Source organism: Pongo abelii, chromosome 8 (genome assembly GCF_028885655.2).
Source record: "Pongo abelii isolate AG06213 chromosome 8, NHGRI_mPonAbe1-v2.0_pri, whole genome shotgun sequence".
Taxonomy (NCBI): domain Eukaryota; kingdom Metazoa; phylum Chordata; class Mammalia; order Primates; family Hominidae; genus Pongo; species Pongo abelii.
The window spans coordinates 26,886,211-26,907,090 of NC_071993.2; the positions used below are offsets into that span (position 1 = coordinate 26,886,211).

General features: G+C 39.3%; 1 protein-coding gene across 11 annotated transcripts in view; it reads left to right on the forward strand.

Annotated features, from left to right (window-relative positions):
• LOC129048414 (amyloid beta A4 precursor protein-binding family B member 1-interacting protein-like) overlaps positions 1-2,454 on the forward strand; it is a 46,452-nt gene extending 43,998 nt beyond the window's left edge. For 10 of the 11 annotated variants that reach the window (XM_063727259.1, XM_054523143.1, XM_063727258.1 and 7 more), the window contains one exon: positions 2,061-2,448. In XM_063727259.1, coding sequence (XP_063583329.1) covers positions 2,061-2,425 — 365 coding nt within the window. In that variant the 3' untranslated portion in view covers positions 2,426-2,448. Of the gene's footprint in view, positions 1-2,060 lie in introns of all 11 variants that reach the window. The other variant, XM_054523141.2, reaches the window with a different exon arrangement.
• Positions 2,455-20,880: the final 18,426 nt, after the last annotated feature.

Genomic DNA, 20,880 nt, shown 5'->3' on the forward strand with positions numbered 1-20,880 from the left:
CCCAGGGTGATGGAGGAGAAAATACATTGTAAAATAATAGCCAATAGGTATGACATCCTCCATAACATTTTTTCAACCAAATAGATCAATGAGGATTCACTTAAATCTATCTTAAAATTATAGCTAATAATCATGATTTAGTTACTAATCTAGTTCAAAACCTCTCAGTTGACTGTATAAATTCTGCTGAATATTTCTCATATGTGATTCAAAATAACCTTAAATAACTGTGACAATAGCATATCACCCAGCTAGGACAGGCAGGGTGCTTCACTTTAGCAATTTTTCACTTCTTTCACCCCTTCATGTTGTCCATCAGTCAGTGGTGAAAACAACTAAATCTTGGTATTTATTGAACTTCATATAATTCTGACAACCACTGCAGGCCTGTAAAAGTTGTATTTCTTTAATGTTCTCATTATCTTCTCAAGCCTGTGTTTCTCATACAATGTACTTTCAGCTGTTATTATTTTCATTATTTCTATAATGCCAATCGAAGGAAAGCATTTAAAAATGCTGAAAGAAATAAAAGAATCCCAGAATAGAAATCACTTAACTATATGTGAACATCAATACCCAAGCTGCCTGTTCAGAAATTTTTTAAAAAGGAAAAAGTACATTGCCAGTTAATTAGCTTATCATCCTAAGTAAATAAACTAAATAAAATAGAAACTAAATGAGAAGGCACTTCATTAGAACAAAAACTTCCAAATTTAATCTTCAGTGGTAACAGACTATTAAGCAGAGGAAGAAATAAACTGGAACCCTGATGAAATGTAAATTGGAATGATAATTATCACTAAAACAGAGGGATGCAATCCAGCTGCCTGGGGATGTTTCATTATATAAATACAAATTATTATTATCTATGCCAGTGTTGGCAGAGGGAGGGCTATGCCTCTAATAGACTTTAGCCAAATTTGGCATTCTGGTTTCTACCAGTAGCACGCTGGTGATTTTTCTTTTCAGAACTCATATATGTATCTCATTTGATCTCATCAGGATCTGAGACACAGGTCATAATAGGGACTAGAGGGCACATTTTATACCCGGTGAACCAGCCAACTTTCATGCAGTTGAGAAAAAGTAAACTGTCCAGGTGAGGTGGCTCACACCTGTAATTCCAGCATTTTGGGAGGCCAAGGTGGACAGATCACTTGAGCCCGGGAGTTGGAGACCAGCCTGGGCAACATGGCAAAAAGCCATCTCTACAAAAAATACAAAAATTAGCTGGGCATGGTGGCACATGCTTGTCATCCCAGCCACTTGGGAGGCTGAGGCATAAGGATCACTGAGCCCTAGAGGCAGAGGTTGCAGTGAGTCGAGCTTGCACCACTGCACTCCAGCCTGGGTGACACAGCAAGATCCTGTCACAAAAAAAAAAAAAAAAAAAAAAAAAAAAAGACCAGGTGCGGTGGCTCACGCCTGTAATCCCAGCACTTTGGGAGGCAGAGGCAGGGCAGATCATGAGGTCAGGAGTTCAAGACCAGCTTGACCAACATGGTGAAACCCCATCTCCACTAAAAATACAAACTTAGCTGGAGGTGGTAGCCAGCGCCTGTAGTCCCAGCTACTCGGGAGGCTGAGGCAGGAGAATCGCTTAAACCCAGGAGGCGGAGGTTGCGGTGAGCCAAGATGGCGCCACTGCACTCCAGCCTGGGCGACAGAGCAAAACTCTTTCTCAATAATAATAGTAATAATAATAATAATAATAATAAAGGCCAATTAGAGTCATTTCCCTATTCCAGAGCAAAGATGAGCTCATGAACAACTAGGGTTCTCAGTGACTGAGGGACGGGGGCCCCCCAGGCGGCAGACAGAGACCTCACATATCTATGGCATGGTCTTGTCCACTGGGGCTGTTTTGTCAAGAATAAAGAATGCTACTCAGGAGACTGAGGCGGGAGGATCGCTCAGGAGGTCGAGGTTGTGGTGAGCCCAGATCGCGCCATGCACTCAGCCTGGGTGACAGAGTGAGACCCTGTCCCCATTAATTAATAACAATAAATTAAAATTTCAAAAATTTTAAAATAATAAATGCCGCTGTCGCTTGGTTGCAGGATCAGAAGCCAGCCCTCGGGAACCGCCAGGAGCCAGGAGCACCCCGGGCCCCGCAAGGCCCCAAGTCCAGCCTGCCCCACCCGCTCCGGTGCAGAGGTCCTGGGACACCCGTGGCAGCCCCTCCACACCCCCCAAGGCCAAGGGCACAGACAGCGGGGGCTTCCCCGCCCCGCCCGACTGCTTCCTGCCGCCACAGCAGCCACCAATGCAGCTCCTGGAGTACCCAGAGCTCTCGCCGCCGCCCCCAGACTTCATGGAGACGCCCCTGGACTTCGTGCTCCCTCCCCTCGCTGTCGCCAAGAGGCCTCCTATGCCCCACCCCCCCAACAGACACGAAGCATCAATGTTCACAAGCAGCAAATGAATAAATGTTAAACTTTCTTCCTACTGTATTTCTATAAGGATTATTGGGTCAGTCAATCTGGAGGTCAACACTATAATTAAAACTAGCTTTCACCATCCCATGCCTTCTTAAGTCTTGGTGACCTTAGATTTTCATCTCTACCTCTGCGACCTTCAGAATTTTCAGGAAAATAGAGGAAAACGAGAAAACATGACAATCTCTTTCTCTGAGATTCCCGTTACTTGGGGCCCTGGACACAAGCTGTTTTGCCTTTTTTGTTTGTTTTGGTTTTTTTTTTTTTTTTTTTGAGATGGAGTCTTGCTCTGTTGCCCAAGCTGGAGTGCAGTGGCGCGATCTCGGCTCACTGCAAGCTCCGCCTCCCGGGTTCACGCCATTCTCCTGCCTCAGCCTCCCGAGTAGCTGGGACTACAGGCGCCCGCCACAGCGCCCGGCTAATTTTTTGTATTTTTAGTGGAGACGGGGTTTCACCGTGTTAGCCAGGATGTGGTCTTGATCTCCTGACCTCGTGATCCACCCGCCTCGGCCTGCCAAAGTGCTGGGATTACAGGCGTGAGCAACCGCGCCCGGCCTGGTTTCGCTTTTTTAATGCTTGAATAACAGTAATTTAAAAAATAGTTATTCAGATAGTTTTTGAATTCTCTATTATTACAATGCTGTAAGTATCCTGTAAATAAGAATGTAGGGGCAGGTAAAAGCAATCTTACCGATGTATATTTCAGTCTGGAATGTTTTCCCTCAGGGATACATTTAATGCCCAATTTATCCTAGGCTCTTGTTACCTATATCTCTTCTCTTTCAAATTGGCTTCTGATGGGCTAAAAGGCTATTTTCTTAAAATTAAGGAAGGTAGTTAATGGTATGTTTTAATATTTGGAGAAGAGTAAGCTGTAGATCATGCTGTCTCAACCCATGGGCTTCCACGGCCCAGGACAACTTTGAATGCTGCCCAACAAATATTAAAACATTATAAGCTCTTTGCAGGGCGCGGTGACTCACACCTGTAATCCCAGCACTATTGGGAGGCCAAGGCTGGCAGATCACTCGAGGTCAGGAGTTCGAGACCAGCTTGGCCAACATGGCAAAACCTTATCCGTACTAAAAATACAAAAATTAGCCAAGTGCGGTGACACATGCCTGTAATCCCAGCAACTCCAGAGGCTGAGGTGGGAGAATCCTTTGAACTCAGGAGGTGGAGGCTGCAGTGAGCTGAGATCTTGCTACTGCACTCAATCCTGGACGACAGGGCAAGACTTTCTCTTTAAAAAATTATGAGCTCTTTTTGCAATTTTTTTTTTAGCTGATCAGCTATTGCTAGTGTTAGTGCATCATATGTGTGTCCCAGGGAAGCTAAAAGATTGGACACCCCTGCAGGTTAAATGGAAATTTAAAATGAAGCGAATTTAGTTTTAAAACCAAAATATTTATGAATTAAAACTGGCAAGGTGTTCTTAAGTTTTTTGAGTATATGCTTGAAATAGGATAGAAGGTAAATTTGCTTTACATTAAATTTTATCTCAGGAACAGTAACTCTCCAGTTGTAGTATATTATGTTCTTTTGATGTCAGATATAGTAATAATATGGCTTTTCTTTTTAAAAATTTTTTTTTAAATTTTGTTTTACTTTAAGTTCCAGGATACATATGCAGAATGTGCAGATTTGTTACATAGGTAAACGTGTGTCATGGTGGTTTGCTGAACCTATCAACCCATCACCTAAATATTAAGCCCAGCATGCGTTAGCTATCTGTCCTGATGCTCTCCTTCCCCTCAATCTCCCACAACAGGCCCCAGTGTATGTTGTTCCCCTCTTTGTGCCCATGTGAAAAACACAGCTTTTCTGATACCTGACTACATAATGGTCATTATGCAGATCTCTGGGACAATACAGGAAAGGTTCAGCAAAGAGAGCTGTGAAAGTTGTCAGAATCAAAATGGAGTCACTCATGTTAAGAAAACACTGACAAATAGAACCAGGCAAGTCCATGAATAGAGGGTTCTCATGAGGATCGTCAACTCTGTGATTTTCACTCAAGTGGAACACCATGTTTGGTGTCTGACTGAGAGGTCTTTACAAGTACCAGCTATACATGAGTGGGGTTATTTAGATTGATCCCGAAAATGCAGCAAACTTTGTTCCTTTATGAAAATTTTAGTGAGATACTGGAGGCGGGGGGAGTGCAAAAGCTGGGGTGAAATTGGACATTAGAGAGGAAGTGCAAGGATAATAATATATTATGAACAATATATAATTAATAGTATAGGGCAGTAATGCTACATTACAGCTTATGAAAACTCCATAATTTCTTTGATAGTGCTGCCACTGGGGAAAGACCCATGTAATAGGCCAACTGCAACAAAAACCACAGGGTTTGGAAGAGTTTACAGAAAATATGATTTAACCTGTCACATGATGGAATATGAGCTTACATTTTACAGTGGGTCCTCAAAGAGGAGAATGAACATTTAAGCCACATTGTTTTTTGATCATAGAAATCTTGGCTGGTATGATACTGAAATGACCCAAGTCCATGATAATTGAGCCTTTGAAGTGTGCTTGAGACTTAATGGCTTGATGTCTGATCCATTTTTACCAACAGTTTATGTGTGCTTGGGTACAATGTAGTATACCTGTTCCTTAGAACAAGCTTGTTTAGCATGTTCCACAAATCTTCTGCCTGCAGCCTGTTATCTGGTCTGTTGCATCCACCAATTACTAAGAAGGATGTTTTAAAATCTTCTGAGGGCAGATTTGTCAATATCTTTTCATTGTTCTGGCGAATTGTGCCTTATATATTCTGACACTGTTTATTATTAAGTGTAAACAAAAATTATGTATATGACTTCCTGGTGAATTGAACCATCTATCACCATGCAATGTTTTCTGCTTTGTTATCTTGTACTCATGCAGCTGTATCATCTTTTTTCAGGTTTTTGCCTGACACATCTATTCATGCACTTTCAAACTCTCTATGTTCTATGTTTGCCACTTTTAATGACATATGGCGGATTTTGTTGTGTTTATATCTAGTTCAGGAATTATTATCTTTTAACTGCAATTTTATTCTTTTTACTTTTTAAATTTTCTTTCTTTCCTTTTTTTTTTTTTTTTTTAAGAGACAATGTCTCATTCTGTCACCCAGGCTGGAGTGCAGTGGTGCGATCATAGCTCACTGCAGCCTCAACTTTCTGGGCTCAAGCCATCCTCTTGCCTCAGGCTCCCGAGTAGCTGGTACTACAGGCTTATGCCATCATGCCTGGCTAATTCTTATTTTTTGTAGAGATAGGAGTCTCACCATGTCATCTAGGCTGGTCCCTAACTCCTGGCCTCAAGCAATCCTTCTGCCCTGGCCTCCCAAAGTGTTGGAATTACAGGTATGAGCCACCACGAATGGCCTCTTCGTATGACTCATACTGTGATTATATATTTGTATTTGTTTTTAACTCTTATTTTGTACTTCCTATTACCCTGGATTTTTCTGGGGTTTTTATCTTCCTTTTTTGTCTACTTCACGTGATTAGGATTTTTCTCTTACTCCCCTTTTTAAGCTTCTTGTTGAAAAGTTATATACTGTGTCTATTCTTTTGATGGCTAGTTATAATGATAATATCCACACTCAATAATGTCCCAAGTTAAACAACTTTAACCTAGGAAACACACGGAGTTTGGAACACTTTGGTTTCAAACACACACACACACACACACACACACACACATTATTGCCTAGTAGTTGAGTTATGGCTGACTTCTTTTTTCCTAAAGTATATTTATTTCTTTTAATGGCTAGTTATAATGATAATATCCATACTCAATAAAGTCCCAAGTTAAACAACTTTAACCTAGGAAATACACGGACTTTGGAACACTTTGGTTTCAAACACACACACACACACACACACACGATTATTGCCTAGTAGTTGAGTTATAGCTGACTTCTTTTTTTCCTAGAGTATCTTTATTTTACCTCATTCTTCAAAGATGGTTTCAGTGGGTGTAAAATTCCAATTGGCAGTAAAAACTCAGCTTTTTGAGGGAATTGTCCCCACTGTCTTCTCCCTTTCACTCTTGCTGTTGAGAAGTCAGCTGTCAAATTATTGTTTCTATTAGGTCATCTCTTTGTTTCCCCTCTGCATGATTTTAAGACCTTTTCTTCGTCTTTGGTGCATACAGTAGGTATAACTGTGGGTTTCTTTTTACTTGAGTTGCCTGATATTTTACTGAGGTTTCTGAATCTAGAAATATCTGTCTTTCACTATTCCAGAAAAATGTAATTTATATTGTTTTCAAACATTGCCTGTCCTTATACGCTTCTTCTAAAACTCTAATGAAATATACGTTAGATCTTCTAACACTAGCCTCCCTATCTCTTAATTGTGTATATTTTCCATTTCTTTATCAATTCTGGGTATATTAATCAGACATTAACTTCTATTCACTAATTCTTTTCTTCAGCACAATGTAATCTACGTTAAAGCCATCCATTTCTGGTTTCTGTTTTCTGAAATAGACTTTACGTTTTAGAGCAGTATTAGATTCACAGCAAAATTCAGCAAAAAGTATTGGGAGTTCCCATTTGTCCCCTGTCCCCACACATGCACAGCCTCCTCCACTATCAAAATGCTACAAAAATCGTACTGAAACAATTGAGGAACCTACATTGACACATCAGTAGTACCCAAAGTCCACAGTTTACTTCAGGTTTACTCTTGATGTTGCACAATCTATGGGTTTTCAGAAATGTACAGTGACATGTATCCACCATTATAGAATCATATAGATTAGTTTCCCTGTCTTAAAAATCCTATATTCTGCCTATTAATCTCTCCCTCCCATTTAAACCCTGGAAACCACTGGTCTTTTTTACTGTCTCCGTAATTATACCATTTCCAAAATATATAGTTAGAATCACAGTATGTAGCCATTTCTAATTGATTTCTTTTCCTTAATAATATGCATTTATGGTTCCTCCATGTCTTAGTCTATTTTCTGTTCCTACAGCAGAATACATGGGTAGTTTATTTTAAAAAGAGATGTATTTTGGATCATGCTTCTAGAGCCTGGGAAGTCCAAAGAGCATGGTGCCAGTGTCTGGGGAAGGCCCACTGACTGTATCATACCGTGGCAGATAAGTGGAAGGAGAAGTGGCTGCATGAAAAAGGGGGACAAACCAGGAGAGGCAACCTTGCTCACAACAACCCAATCTCGTGGAAACTAATGCATTCCCATGAGAACTAACCCCATAGAACCTGGAAGAAATTAATCCATCTTAATGACTCTTAAAGCACCTCCCACCACTGCCACTTTGGGGACCAAGCCTAAACATGAGTTTTGGAAGGGCCAATCCATAGTCAAACCATAGCACTCCATTATCTTTTCATGCCTTGATAATTCATTTGTCCTTTATTTAACTTTTTTTTTTTTGAGATGGGGTCTCATTCTATCATCCAGGTTGGAATGCAGTGGCGTGATCTTAGCTTCATTTCTTCTTATCACTGAATAATATTCCATTGTCTGGATGGACCATAGTTCATTTATTCATTCCCCTATTGCTAGACATCTTGGTTGCCACCAAATTTTAGCAATTATGGATAAAGCTGCTAGAAACTCGTGTGCAGACACTTGTGTGAATATCAGTTTTCAACTCACTTAAGCAAATAGGAGTGCAATTGCAGGATCATATGGAAAAAGCTGTGTTTAGTTGTGTAAGAAACTGCCAACCTGTCTTCTAAAGTGGCTGTTTCATTTTGCTTTCCCTCCAAGAATAAATGAGATTTCTTATTGCTCCCCATCCTTGTCACTGTTTGGTATTGTCAGTGTTTTGTATTTAAGCATTTCAATAGGTAGGTAGTGGTATCAATTTTAATTTGCTATTTCCTAATGACATATGATGTTGAGCAATTTTTTCATATGCCTATTAGCCATCTGTACATCTTCTTTGGTGAGGTGTGTGTTCAGATCTTTTGTCAACTTTTTAACTGGGTTATTCCTTTTCTTAATTTTTTTTTAGATTAGTTTTTTTTGTTTTTGTTTTTGGTTTTTTTTCTTTTTTTATTATTATTATACTTTAGGTTTTAGGGTACATGTGCACAATGTGCAGGTTAGTTACATATGTATACATGTGCCATGCTGGTGTGCTGCACCCATTAACTCATCATTTAGCATTAGGTATATCTCCTAATGCTATCCCTCCCCCCTCCCCCCACTCCACAACAGTCCCCAGAGTGTGATGTCCCCCTTCCTGTGTCCATGTGTTCTCATTGTTCAATTCCCACCTATGAGTGAGAACATGCGGTGTTTGGTTTTTTGTCCTTGCGATAGTTTACTGACAATAATGATTTCCAGTTTCATCCACGTCCCTACAAAGGACATGAACTCATCATTTTTCATGGCTGCATAGTATTCCATGGTGTATATGTGCCACATTTTCTTAATCCAGTCTATCATTGATGGACATTTGGGTTGGTTCCAAGTCTTTGCTATTGTGAATAGTGCCACAATAAACATACGTGTGCTTGTGTCTTTATAGCAGCATGATTTATAGTCCTTTGGGTATATACCCAGTAATGGGATGGCTGGGTCAAATGGTATTTCTAGTTGGAGATCCCTGAGGAATCGCCACACTGACTTCCACAATGGTTGAACTAGTTGACAGTCCCACCAACAGTGTAAAAGTGTTCCTATTTCTCCACATCCTCTCCAGCACCTGTTGTTTCCTGACTTTTTAATGATCACCATTCTAACTGGTGTGAGATGCTATCTCATTGTGGTTTTGATTTGCATTTCTCTGACGGCCAGTGATGGTGAGCCATGTGTTTGTTGGCTGCATAAATGTCTTCTTTTAAGAAGTGTCTGCTCACGTCCTTTGCCCACTTTTTGATGGGGTTGTTTGCTTTTTTCTCGTAAATTTGTTTGAGTTCATTGTAGATTCTGGATATTAGCCCTTTGTCAGATGAGTAGGTTGCGAAAATTTTCTCCCATTTTGTAGGTTGCCTGTTCACTCTGATGGTAGTTTCTTTTGCTGTGCAGAAGCTCTTTAGTTTAATTAGATCCCATTTGTCAATTTTGGCTTTTGTTGCCATTGCTTTGGGTGTTTTAGACATGAAGTCTTTGCCCATGCCTATGTCCTGAATGGTAATGCCTAGGTTTTCTTCTAGGGTTTTTATGGTTTTAGGTCTAACGTTTAAGTCTTTAATCCATCGTGAATTAATTTTTGTATAGGGTGTAAGGAAGGGATCCAGTTTCAGCTTTCTACATATGGCTGGCCAGTTTTCCCAGCTTATTGTTGTTTTAAGAGTTCTTTGCATATTTTGATAACAGTACTTTATCAGATATGTCTTTCACAAATGTTTTTTCCCAGTCTGTGGCTTGTCTTCTAATTCTCTTGACTGTGCATTACACAGAAGTTTTTAATTTGAATGAGGTCCAGCTTAGCAATTACTTTTTCATGGATCATGCCATTGGTGGTGTTGTATTTAAAAAGTCATTGCCATGACCCAGGTCATCTAGGTTTTCTCCTATATTCCATAAATTTTATAATTTTGTGTATTACATTTAGGTCTATGATCCATTTTCAGCTAAATTTGGGGGAAGATGTAAGATCTGTGTCTAGATTTTTGATTTTGCATATGGATATTAAGTTGTTCCAGCGCCAGTTGTTGAAAAGACTATCTTTTCCTCATTGTATTGCCTTTGCCCCTTTGTCAAATATTTGTATAGCTCTATTTTGGGACTTTCTATACCGTTCCATTGATCTATTCATCTGTTCTTTTGCCACTACCACACTGTCTTCATTGCTGTAGCTTTCTTGTAAATCTTGAAATTGGGTAGTGTTACTCCCGTTTTTCTCCTTTTCTAATACTGTGTTGTCTATTCTTGTTTATTTTTTTTGGTTTTTGTTCATGTTTTTGTTTTTGTTTTAGCCTCTCCATATAAACTTTGGAATCAATTTGTCAATATCCAAGTGATATATTTCTGGGATTTTGATGGGGATTGCATTGAATCTAGAGAGCAATTTGGGAAGAACTGACATTTTGTTAATGCTAGGCCTTCCTACCCATGGACATGGAATATCTCTCTATTTATTTAGTCCTTCTTTGATTTCTTTAATCAAAATTTCACAGTTTTCCTCATAGATCTTTTATATATTTTGTTAGATTTATACCTAATTATTTCATTGTGGTGGGAATGTTAACATAAATGGCATTGTGTTTTTAATTTCAAATTCCAATTGCTCATTGTTGGTGTGCAGGAGAGCAATTGCAGTGGGTTTTTCTATACTAATCCTGTATGCATCCTTGCTATAACTGCTTATTAGTTCCAGGAGTTTGTTGGTCAGTTGTCTTGGTGGTCTCCTGAAGAGTCCTCCTCTAGACCCAGGGTTAAGAGTGTGCATTATGTTCCTCTCCATACATACGACTATCAAAGGCAAGGTAGGGGAGAGTGCAAGGCAATAGCTCCCTGCAGTCTTCTCCACTCCACATCCTTTCATATTGTTAAAGCAGGTGAGGGGAATTAATACTTGTGGAGCAGGTTCTCAGATACTTGCTATGAAAACCTACATATGGTGATTTAGACTTTCACAGCTATTATATCTTGGGAGTCTTTGATGAAACTTTAATTTTAGCCTATTGTTCAATCAGTATAGTTTTTATTAGAAAAATTCATAGGAGAAAAAACAATTATTTCAATAAATGTAAAAAGGCTCTTGATAAAATTCAACACCACTCCTTGTTAAAAAAATTAAAACTTCTTAAGAAGCTAGCAATTGAAGAAGATTTTTTATATTGATAAAAGTTATTAGAAACCTACAGCAAAAGGCATATTTAATAATAAAGCATGAATAGAAATGTCATTTATTTTCATGGTACCCAGGATTTGTTTTAATCAGTATGGTAAGACACATGAACACAGAAATGAGTGTCATGAGGGAAGGAGTTTATTTTGCAACTCAGGGTTCCCTAGAAGCTGTAGGCACTTCACACCACAAGAGGCAAAACAGGAAAACATCAAGGTCAGTCAGGAGGCAGAGGGGACGGGAGAAAGCACAAGTAAGAATCTTTACTGCACTTTCCACGGGAAGGAACAAGCAAGGCAGGGCAACCAGTCTTAGGATTGGCTAGTTTGAATAATTTCATGGGGTCCTGGGGAGGAGAGGCTGTCCCTAGTTGTCTGCTACCTGGCCCTGAGGCAATTAGGGCAGGCAGATAGTGGCCCGGGACATGAGAGTGATAAAGAAGGATAAAGACAGATAAAGAAGAATAGAGGGTGATAAAGAAAGGATAAAGAAGGGGGTATGAGCTCTGGATTGGTTGGTTTATATATGAAGACATACATGCAGGCAAGTTGCTTACGTCCAGGAATTAGCTTATCCTGAGAGGGGCCGTCCCTCCAGGGGCAACAAGGCCCTGGATGTTAAAGCATCAAATTCAGAAAATAAGAGACATGACTAATACACCATTAAAGTCAATATTATCATTAATATTATTCAACATTATCCTGAAGCCTCTAGGATACAAACAACAAAAAAAAAATAGGATGAACAACTATTTGAATGAAAAAGACAGACTTTTAAATTCTCAGATGATGTATCTACTTAATACTGTAATAAAGTCAACCTATTAATTATAGAAACCAAAAACTGTCCTATATGCTATACACCAGTGATGCTCAATTATAAAATGTAGTATAAAAAGTGATTCACAATAGCAACAAGAACTACATGTCTAGAATTGATAGACAATTTCAAAGTCTACATAAGGAAAAATGTAAATGTTTATTGAAGATAAAAAAGAAAACATCAGGAAGGTAGGAGTTATAGGCCATCACCACTCTACCTAGTTCCAATAACCATGATTTAGTTAAATGACATGAGTTCCCCAACATGGTTCTAATTTCAGTTATCATGGTATTTTACCTGTAATTACATAAAGTACAAACTTCTTATTAGTTCTTCAGTCCACAAATCACAGCCTAAATAACAGATGAATCATGATCAGTGACCCATCACTTCTTTCAAAGTATGTTGTTGCCAATCACTGCATATTTGTTACTGAGTTCATACAGAGAGCAAAGCATGTCATTGTCTTGCCTCCTTGTCTCCCAGTGAGAAGCCTATGTGACATTTTACAAAAAGGAATAATTAAAAGTGGAAATTAATCAACAAGGCTAAAACTGCAACAGAAAAAAAAAGTGGTAACACAAAGTGAAATTCAAAGAGAACATAAATGTAGTTATAGAAGAAATAGTGGCATTTCACCAAGGCAGACGTTTGCTCTGTATTTCAACTATTTTTGCCAAATAAATCGGTTCTGAAACTGACTGAAGCTCTATATTTACAGAAATACAGGGGCAGAGAAACGTGTTGTGCTTGGCTGTTATTCTGTTCCTATATAGAAATATGGGAGGCTGGGCAATTCATAAAGAAAAGAGGCTTAATTGGCTGAGTTCTGCAGGCTTTACAGGAAGCATGGTGCTGGCATCAGCTCAGCTTTTGAGGGGGCCTCAGCAGGCTTCCAGACATGGCAGAAGGCATAGCAGGAGCAGACTTCTCACATGGAGAGGGTGGGAGCAAGATAGCAAGCGAGGGGAGGTGCCACACACTTTCAAACAACAGATCTCCTAAGAACCCACTCTATCAGTGGGACAGCACCAAGTTATGAGGAATCTGTCCCCATGACCCGAACACCTCCGACCAGGCCCCACCTCCAACACTGGGGATTACATCTCAACATGAGTACATTAGTCCAGTTTCACACTGCTATACAGAAACTACCTGAGACTGGGTAATTTAGAAAGGAAGGTTTAATTGACTCACAGTTATGCATGGCTGGAGAGGCCTCAGGAAACTTTCAATCATGGCAGAAGGCAAAGGAGAAGCAAGGCACATCTTACATGGCAGCAGGAGAGACAGAGAGCAAAGGGGAAATGCCAGGCCCTTATCAAACAACCAGATCTTGTGAGAACTCTCTCACTATCACAAGAACAGCATGGGGGAATGGCCCCCATGATCCAGTCACCTCCCACCAAGTCCCTCCATCCACACATAGGAGTCAAAATTCAAGATGAGATTTGGGTGGGGACATGGAGCCAAACCATATCAATGAGATTTGGAGCGTACATTCAAATTATATCACAGGTTTAATAAATACCACAAAATGCAATCCGAAAAATGCAGAGTGTCAAAATACTACAGGATAAATAATCTGGTTTCTTCAATCAAAACAAAATAAACCAAAAGAGGGCAAGTGAAAAAAGATGTAGGTGACACACATAGGTGATATGCTCAAAGATATCAAAGGAAACTTAAGACATATTTCCATCTAATTTTAATGCATAGTCCTTATTTGGATCCCAATTAAAATAACTATAAAATAAAGATGATGATAATAATTTACAAGACAATAGGGAAACCTTGAAAACTGACTGGATATTTAATTTTATACATTAGGAAATTATTGCTAATTTGTCCTAAAGTCATATGATGTCAGGGTCTGTTTGTGTTTTAAGTCATTAACATTTAGAGAGGCATACAGAAATATTTGTAGAGGAAATGAAACAATGTCTCCATTTTCCAAAACATAATTGAGGACATGTAAATTATATCTCAATTAAGGCAATAACAAGGAATATGAGGGAAGTGTGTGGAGGTGTAAATAAAGCAAAATTGGCCGTGTATTGATTATTAATAAGCTGATTAAATGGTAAACCGGTTCATTAAACTATTAAAATTTTATCTACCTTAGTAAATGTTTGAAAATTCTATAATAGGGAAAAAAACTCTAGTAGCATAATAAAGCTAAATACTTACTGATGTATTCCAAACTGCTGAGTTTACAGCAAATACTAGATTAATATGTAATAATCCATTTTCATAAAAACCACCATAAGATAATCAATGAGAATAGCTCATGTGGTTTATCAACAACACCTTATTATTCCATTAAAGTTACAGATTAGAACAAAAATGATCATGAAGATGTTTCAAAGAATAAGTTCCAATTTAATTGGCTAAAAATATTTGCATATATAATCATTATTTTCAAATGTAGGATTGGCATCAAAATGTGGATGATCAGAAAGAATTTATTAAATAGATTATTTTATGTTGTGCTTAATGATAGAAGAATTCCTTAATTTATTTTTCCCAAATTAAGATGAGCAACTAAGTCTGAGATCTTTACCCCAAGAAGGAGTAGGTGAGATGTAGCCTGCTTTCTTGGCTGTCAAATGCTTCTGGAAAGGATGCTGTAGAACTTGCTGGAGAAGAGGCACCTAGTGAACAATGTGAGCAGGTAAATGCAGATTAGAATTACTCAGGACCCTGATGAATTTCTCCATTTCTAAATAGCAAGTTCAACTTAAAATGTTTTAAAATGTTTATACTTTGGGAGGCTGAGGCAGGTAGATCAGTGGAGGTCAGGAGTTGGAGACCAGCCTGGCCAACATGGAGAAACCCTGTCTCAACGAAAATTACACAAATTTGCCAGGCATTGTGGCACGCATCTGTGCTCCCACCTACTTGGGAGGCTGAAGCAGGAGAAACGCTTGAACCTGGGAGGCAGAAGTTTCAGTGAGCCGAGATTGTGCCACTGCACTCCAGCCTGGGTGACAGAGCTAGACTCCTTCTCAAAGAAAACAACAACAACATCAACAACAAAAAAAGTTTATACATTTTAAGCTTTATGGAAAAACTCAACTCTAGTTGTTACTTGGAGTTTCTAGGATTCCACGGAAAGATCTTTAAGAGTACTTTCTTTTTGTACTAAACTAAGTGAATGAAAATGTATATTTTAATTTTAATATCCCTTTACAGCATTTAGGCAATTGTAATTTTCTAAAATATTTACTTAAATAAAAGGATGTCAATGATTTGCAATCTTTCCAAATGAAGGCCATGAATTCCAGCTCATGCTGCTTCCTACTGGGAATTTGGCCCCATGGAAATAAACTGAGGCACGGAAGAACACACTTCTTTCCACAATCAATCTGAGATCAAAATGCATATTTTCAGTGCTTTTGCTATTTCCTGGGTATTACAAAGGAAATGCTTAGCTGTGATAGAAAAGGTGGATGATCATCTATACTAAGAAATTAAAGGTGAGAGATCAGGTAGAACATATTATTGTGTCACTAGTATTTTAAATATGAAGATTGCATCATGATAAATACAGGGCTTTTGGAGCCGATCTTAGCACTTCTGCCTGGCTACTTTCTATACACCTCTTTTTATTAAAGTTGGCTGTATACCTATTGGTCTCACCTACCTACTAGTTTAAGAGCCCCTCTAATTAATTTTTACATTTCTCCACAGCATCTTGCATTGAATGGATTCTCAAGAAATTTTGAGGAAAGAAGGTAAATACCAGTTCCATGTGTAAAGGACTGCATGTAGAAAGGTTTGACAAAATGTTGTTCTTCTCCTGCATGAGAAGTTGACATTTAGTTACCTTTCTGGTTCTGTTTCCCTGGTATCCTGATAAGGTGGTAGGTCAACTCTATCACTATACAGCACTGACTACAAAGGACAAGTAACTTCTGGACTGGGAGAACTGCAAATACCTGATAGGATGCGTTGGACTTTCCTAAGCACGGTGACTCCTACTATGAGGCAGGTCTCTTGTGAGGATCTGGAAATTATGCCTATGGAGTTGTTACAAGAGACACTGCTTTCTGCAGAGCCTGAACCTTCTAAGGCAGGGCTGCCCCGCACGGTCACGGTGGGGCTCTCAGATCCTTGCACGTGAGTGGAGCTGCCGTGCCTTCCTGCTGGTGTGGACTGCTCCAAGGACCCCCGCACACGGAGAACCTGGTGGTGCCCTGTTGGGAAGCTTTGTTCCTGTGCTCTCTCTCTCTCAGCTGGCCAGGGCCAGAATGTTTACTTGACCCTAAGAAAACACCTCTTCCCACCCTGCCCCAGGGGCACTGCCTCAATACTCAAATATAATTTTGAGGAAGAGATGGAAAGAAGGGGGGGAATAAAAGATATGGAAGAAAGGAGACACGGGCCAACAAAACAGCTTACTGAACACTGTAGTTTCCCTTGTGGAGACAAATTTATCTCATGATAAATGCTGAGGTGTCTCCGTTCTCTTTGTTTCTCCTTCATATCATAAAAAGATTATATTTAAAAATATTATATTTTCTGAAATGAAAACCTAGAATTGTCAGGCTAATTAAACTACTGAGATAAAAAGCTAATACAAGTTCCAAATTAGAAAGAGCAAAATGGTTTCTCTCTCACGCCAACTGTGATCAATGGCTGATGATGTCAGGACACGCTGTGATGAGAATGGTTCTGAGGCTACGATTGGTTTGAGAGAGAAAGAGAGTCATGACTATCAATAATGTACCCTCTGGGCATGGGACAGGAGAGTGGCAGCATGAGAGCCAGGGACATTCCTGTTGTAAAAAATACATAACGTGCAATGCATTTTTAAACAGCTAATGATGAAATATTTGAGGCAGAAAACATATACAGAATAACATCATGGCCACCTGTGTATCCTCCATTCAACTTCACCAATAAAATACCTTCAATACGGTTGAAGCCATATTGTATGATATTGATAGGATTCTGCTTATTTTTACACTATATTCAAGTAATAACACATTGTGTGAATTCCTTTGCCATTTGCTTGTTTTGCTTAACATTATAAGTGAGATTTGGCTGGGCACAGTAGCTTCGCCTGTAATCCCAGCACTTTGGGAGGCCAAGGCAGGAAGATCACTTGAGCCTGGGAGGTGGAGGCTGCAGTGAGCTATGATCATGCCACTGTACTCCACCCTGGGTGACGGAGTGAGACCCCATGTCTAAAAATTTTTATTTTAATTGTGAGAGTCATTCATGCTAATACATGTAGCTCTAGTTTATTCGTCTTCATTGCTGTCAGGATTAAAGTGGACCCAGGTTGGTAGTACCATGGATCCATGCCTGAAAGGAGCAAATGCTACTGCCGTCTGGAGACATATACCCTTAAATTCCATTTCACTAGATTTCAAACAGAGACTAAAATCCACAATTCCAAAACACAAACAATAAACAGCAGAATCAGACCCTTGAAGGGTTAAATAAAGTACATATGTGTGTTTTAAAATAAATATTTAAAAATTTTTATAAAGCATAAATAGAAAATATGAGAAAATAATTCAAAGGATAAATCAAAGAGAGACCAAGCAGGGAGAAATCTAGGAAGCTGGTGTTGGCAATGGTATAATTTAGCAGGTCTGCAAACAAGTGTCTTCAAAATATAATAGATTTTTAATTAATAAAAATGAACTGAGAAAAATCAACCATCTTACCTATGAGAAATCATGCCTTTCTGCTTTCTGCACTGCAGATTCTGCCATCCAGTTCCTCAGCATATACCTAGGGTGAACAGCTTAAACAACGGGTGGGAGAGAGCACATCTGGAAACAGCAAATTAATAAATTACAAAAAACAACTATAAATTAAGTCAACACAGGCCATACAAAATCACCACTATATTTGATAACCTTTAAGAAGTTTGCTGGAAGGGTCAAAAGAGAAGACATTATCACAATCAGTCCATTTTAATTATTTATAAACCATGTACAGCATTTATTAACTTTTGATGCAGAAAAAACCTTTTGTGAGCATTTTCATGAATGTTATGTTTTATTTTTCTTTTCAGTGTTTCATCACTAATTTGTTTTTTCTTTCATCATTTTCAGTTCAGTAAGCATTTTATAAAGCCAACGAAGTAGTTAATTCATCTGAATTAGGCCCTGCAGCCTAAGTGAAGAGGAGAAAAAAAAAAAAGTTGCTGCTTTTAAGGTACGGAATTAAGGTCTGTCGTGGTAGAACTGCTTAATGCTGATGCTGCCTGAGAGCAAACAGGAAAGGTCTCGTGCAATTAAAAACCTTTATAAATTTGTATTTTTGACAATAACCATGTATTTTTTTCCTATTAAAAAGTCTTATAAAAAGGACACATTTTTAAAAATTCCAGGAACTATGTCTTCATTTGAGATGAGCCTTTTGCAAGACGATTTATCAACTGGTCAGGGAGGGCATCGGAGATGCTGTCCTCAATGGTACAATGGAAATTCTGAGAGGACTGCAGACCCCAGTTACGTGACTCTCAACTGAAGTTCCCGTTACTTGAATGGACCATATATTCCATTTCACCTTGGTATTGAAGGTCTGCCACCATGATACATAAACTAAAAATGAAGTGTCCTGTGATCCAGTAATTCTACTTCTTCTGGAATATAGTCTAAGGAAACAAATGTAAACATTAAAATGCATTATTTAAATTAAGGTAAAACTAGAAACAACTGGATACTAAATAAGTAAAACATATACTTTCAAATAAATATTATGCAGCCATTAAAAATGTTACATTATAAAGAATGAAGAGGCCTGGGGCGCGGTGGCTCAGGCCTGTAATCCCAGCACTTTGGGAGGCCGAGGCAGGTGGATAACCTGAGGTCAAGAGTTCAAGAACAGCCTGGCCAACATGGAGAAACCCTGCCTCTACTAAAAATACAAAAATTAGGGCCAGGCGCAGTGGCTCACGCCTGTAATCCCAGCACTTTGGGAGGCCGAGGTGGGTGGATCACGAGGTCAGGAGATCGAGACCATCCTGGCTAACACGGTGAAACCCCATCTCTGCTAAAAATACAAAAAAAAATTAACCAGGCATGGTGGCGGGCACCTGTAGTCCCAGCTACGCAGGAGGCTGAGGCAGGAGAATAGTATGAACCCGGGAGGCGGAGGTTGCAGCGAGCAGAGATTGTGCCACTGCACTCCAGCCTGGGCAACAGAGCTAGACTCCGTCTCAAAAAAAAAAAAAAATACAAAAATACAAAAATTAGCTGGGCATGGTTGCACGTGCCTGTAATCCCAGCTCTTCAGGAGGAGACAGGAGAATTGCTTGAGCCCAGGAGGCAGAGGTTGCAGTGAGCCAAGATCACACCACTGCACTCCAGCCTGGGCAACAGTGCGTGACTCTGTCTCAAAAAAAAAAAAAAAAATTCATACAAAATGTCTTTAAAATAAAAATGTATACACAAAAAAATATATAAACAGTCTTCATACAAAAGGGTCACAAACATGCAAAGGAAACTGCAGATGGACTCAACTTAGCAGAGAAGGAAAACAGAGTCATCCAGCTAAAAACTGTGGCAAATTTGACAAACAGTATATAAAAACTTGGCAATAAAATACTTTTGAAATACATTAGGAATTGCAGGTGTAAGTCTAAGTACTTTGAATCAAATTATAAAAATATAAACTACTTGGAAATCAGCACATTCTAGGTCTGTATATAAGATTCTTTGAGGCATTATCTAATTCTGTACATTTTTATCCAGTTTGAAATTTTCTGTTTGTATATCTTTTGGCAATAAAATTTTAAGCAGTGGTTAAGGAAGATTATGTCCAAACAAAAGTTCAACCAAAGTTCCACATAATATGTTAATCACTGATGCACTAGGTCATAGGCTTTATTAATTTAAAAAAATTTTTTTTGAGACAGTCTCACTCCCTCAGTCGGATTGAATTGCAATGGCATGACCTCAGCAGTGGAACCTCCACCCCCTGGGTTCAAGCTATTCTCCTGCCTCAGCCTCCCTAGTAGCTGGGATTACAGGTGTGTGCCACCATGCCCAGCTAATTTTTTTGTATTTTTAGTAGAGATGGAATTTCGTCATGTTGGTCAGGCTGGTCTCAAACTCCTGGCCTCATATGATCCGCCTGCCTCAGCCTCCCAAAGTGCTGAAATTACAGGCATGAGCCACCTTACCCTGCTGATCATAAGCTCTTTTTTTTTTTTTTTTGGAGACAAAGTCTCTCTTACCCAGGCTGGAGTGTAGTGGCGTAATCTTGGCTCACTGCAACCTCTGCCTTCTGGGTTCAAGTGATTCTTCTGCCTCAGCCTCCTAAGTAGCTGGGACTACAGGTGCGTGCTCCATGCTCAGCTAATTTTTGTATTTTCAGTAGATGTGGGGTTTCGCCATGTTGGTAAGGCTGGTCTCCAACTCCTGACCTCAGGTGATCCTCTCACCTTGGCCTCCCAAAGTGCTGGGATTACAGGCACGAGCCACTGCACCTGGCCTGATCACAGGCTTTTTAATGGTGGGAATCAAATTCATCTTTGTGGCTTTAGCTTTAACAGTTTGACTATGCAAAGATACACATAATAGGGACTTGGTATGTGTTTGCTAAATAACTCAATTTAGTGCTGGGAAAAGAATTACAGCCAACTTAATTTTATTGCAGATACAGATATTTCAGGGCTTAAAAAAATCTCCTTTGCAATATGAACCCAATCACACAATGCTAGAGCTATCTAGGGTAACGTACTTAAATACATGGAAATATTTCATTCTGGAACATCAGCGTTTTCTCATAGGAGCCTGATGATCTTATTCTTTCCAAAGAAACTATAGAAATGTAGGCCGGGCACAGTGGCTCACACCTGTAATCCCAGCACTT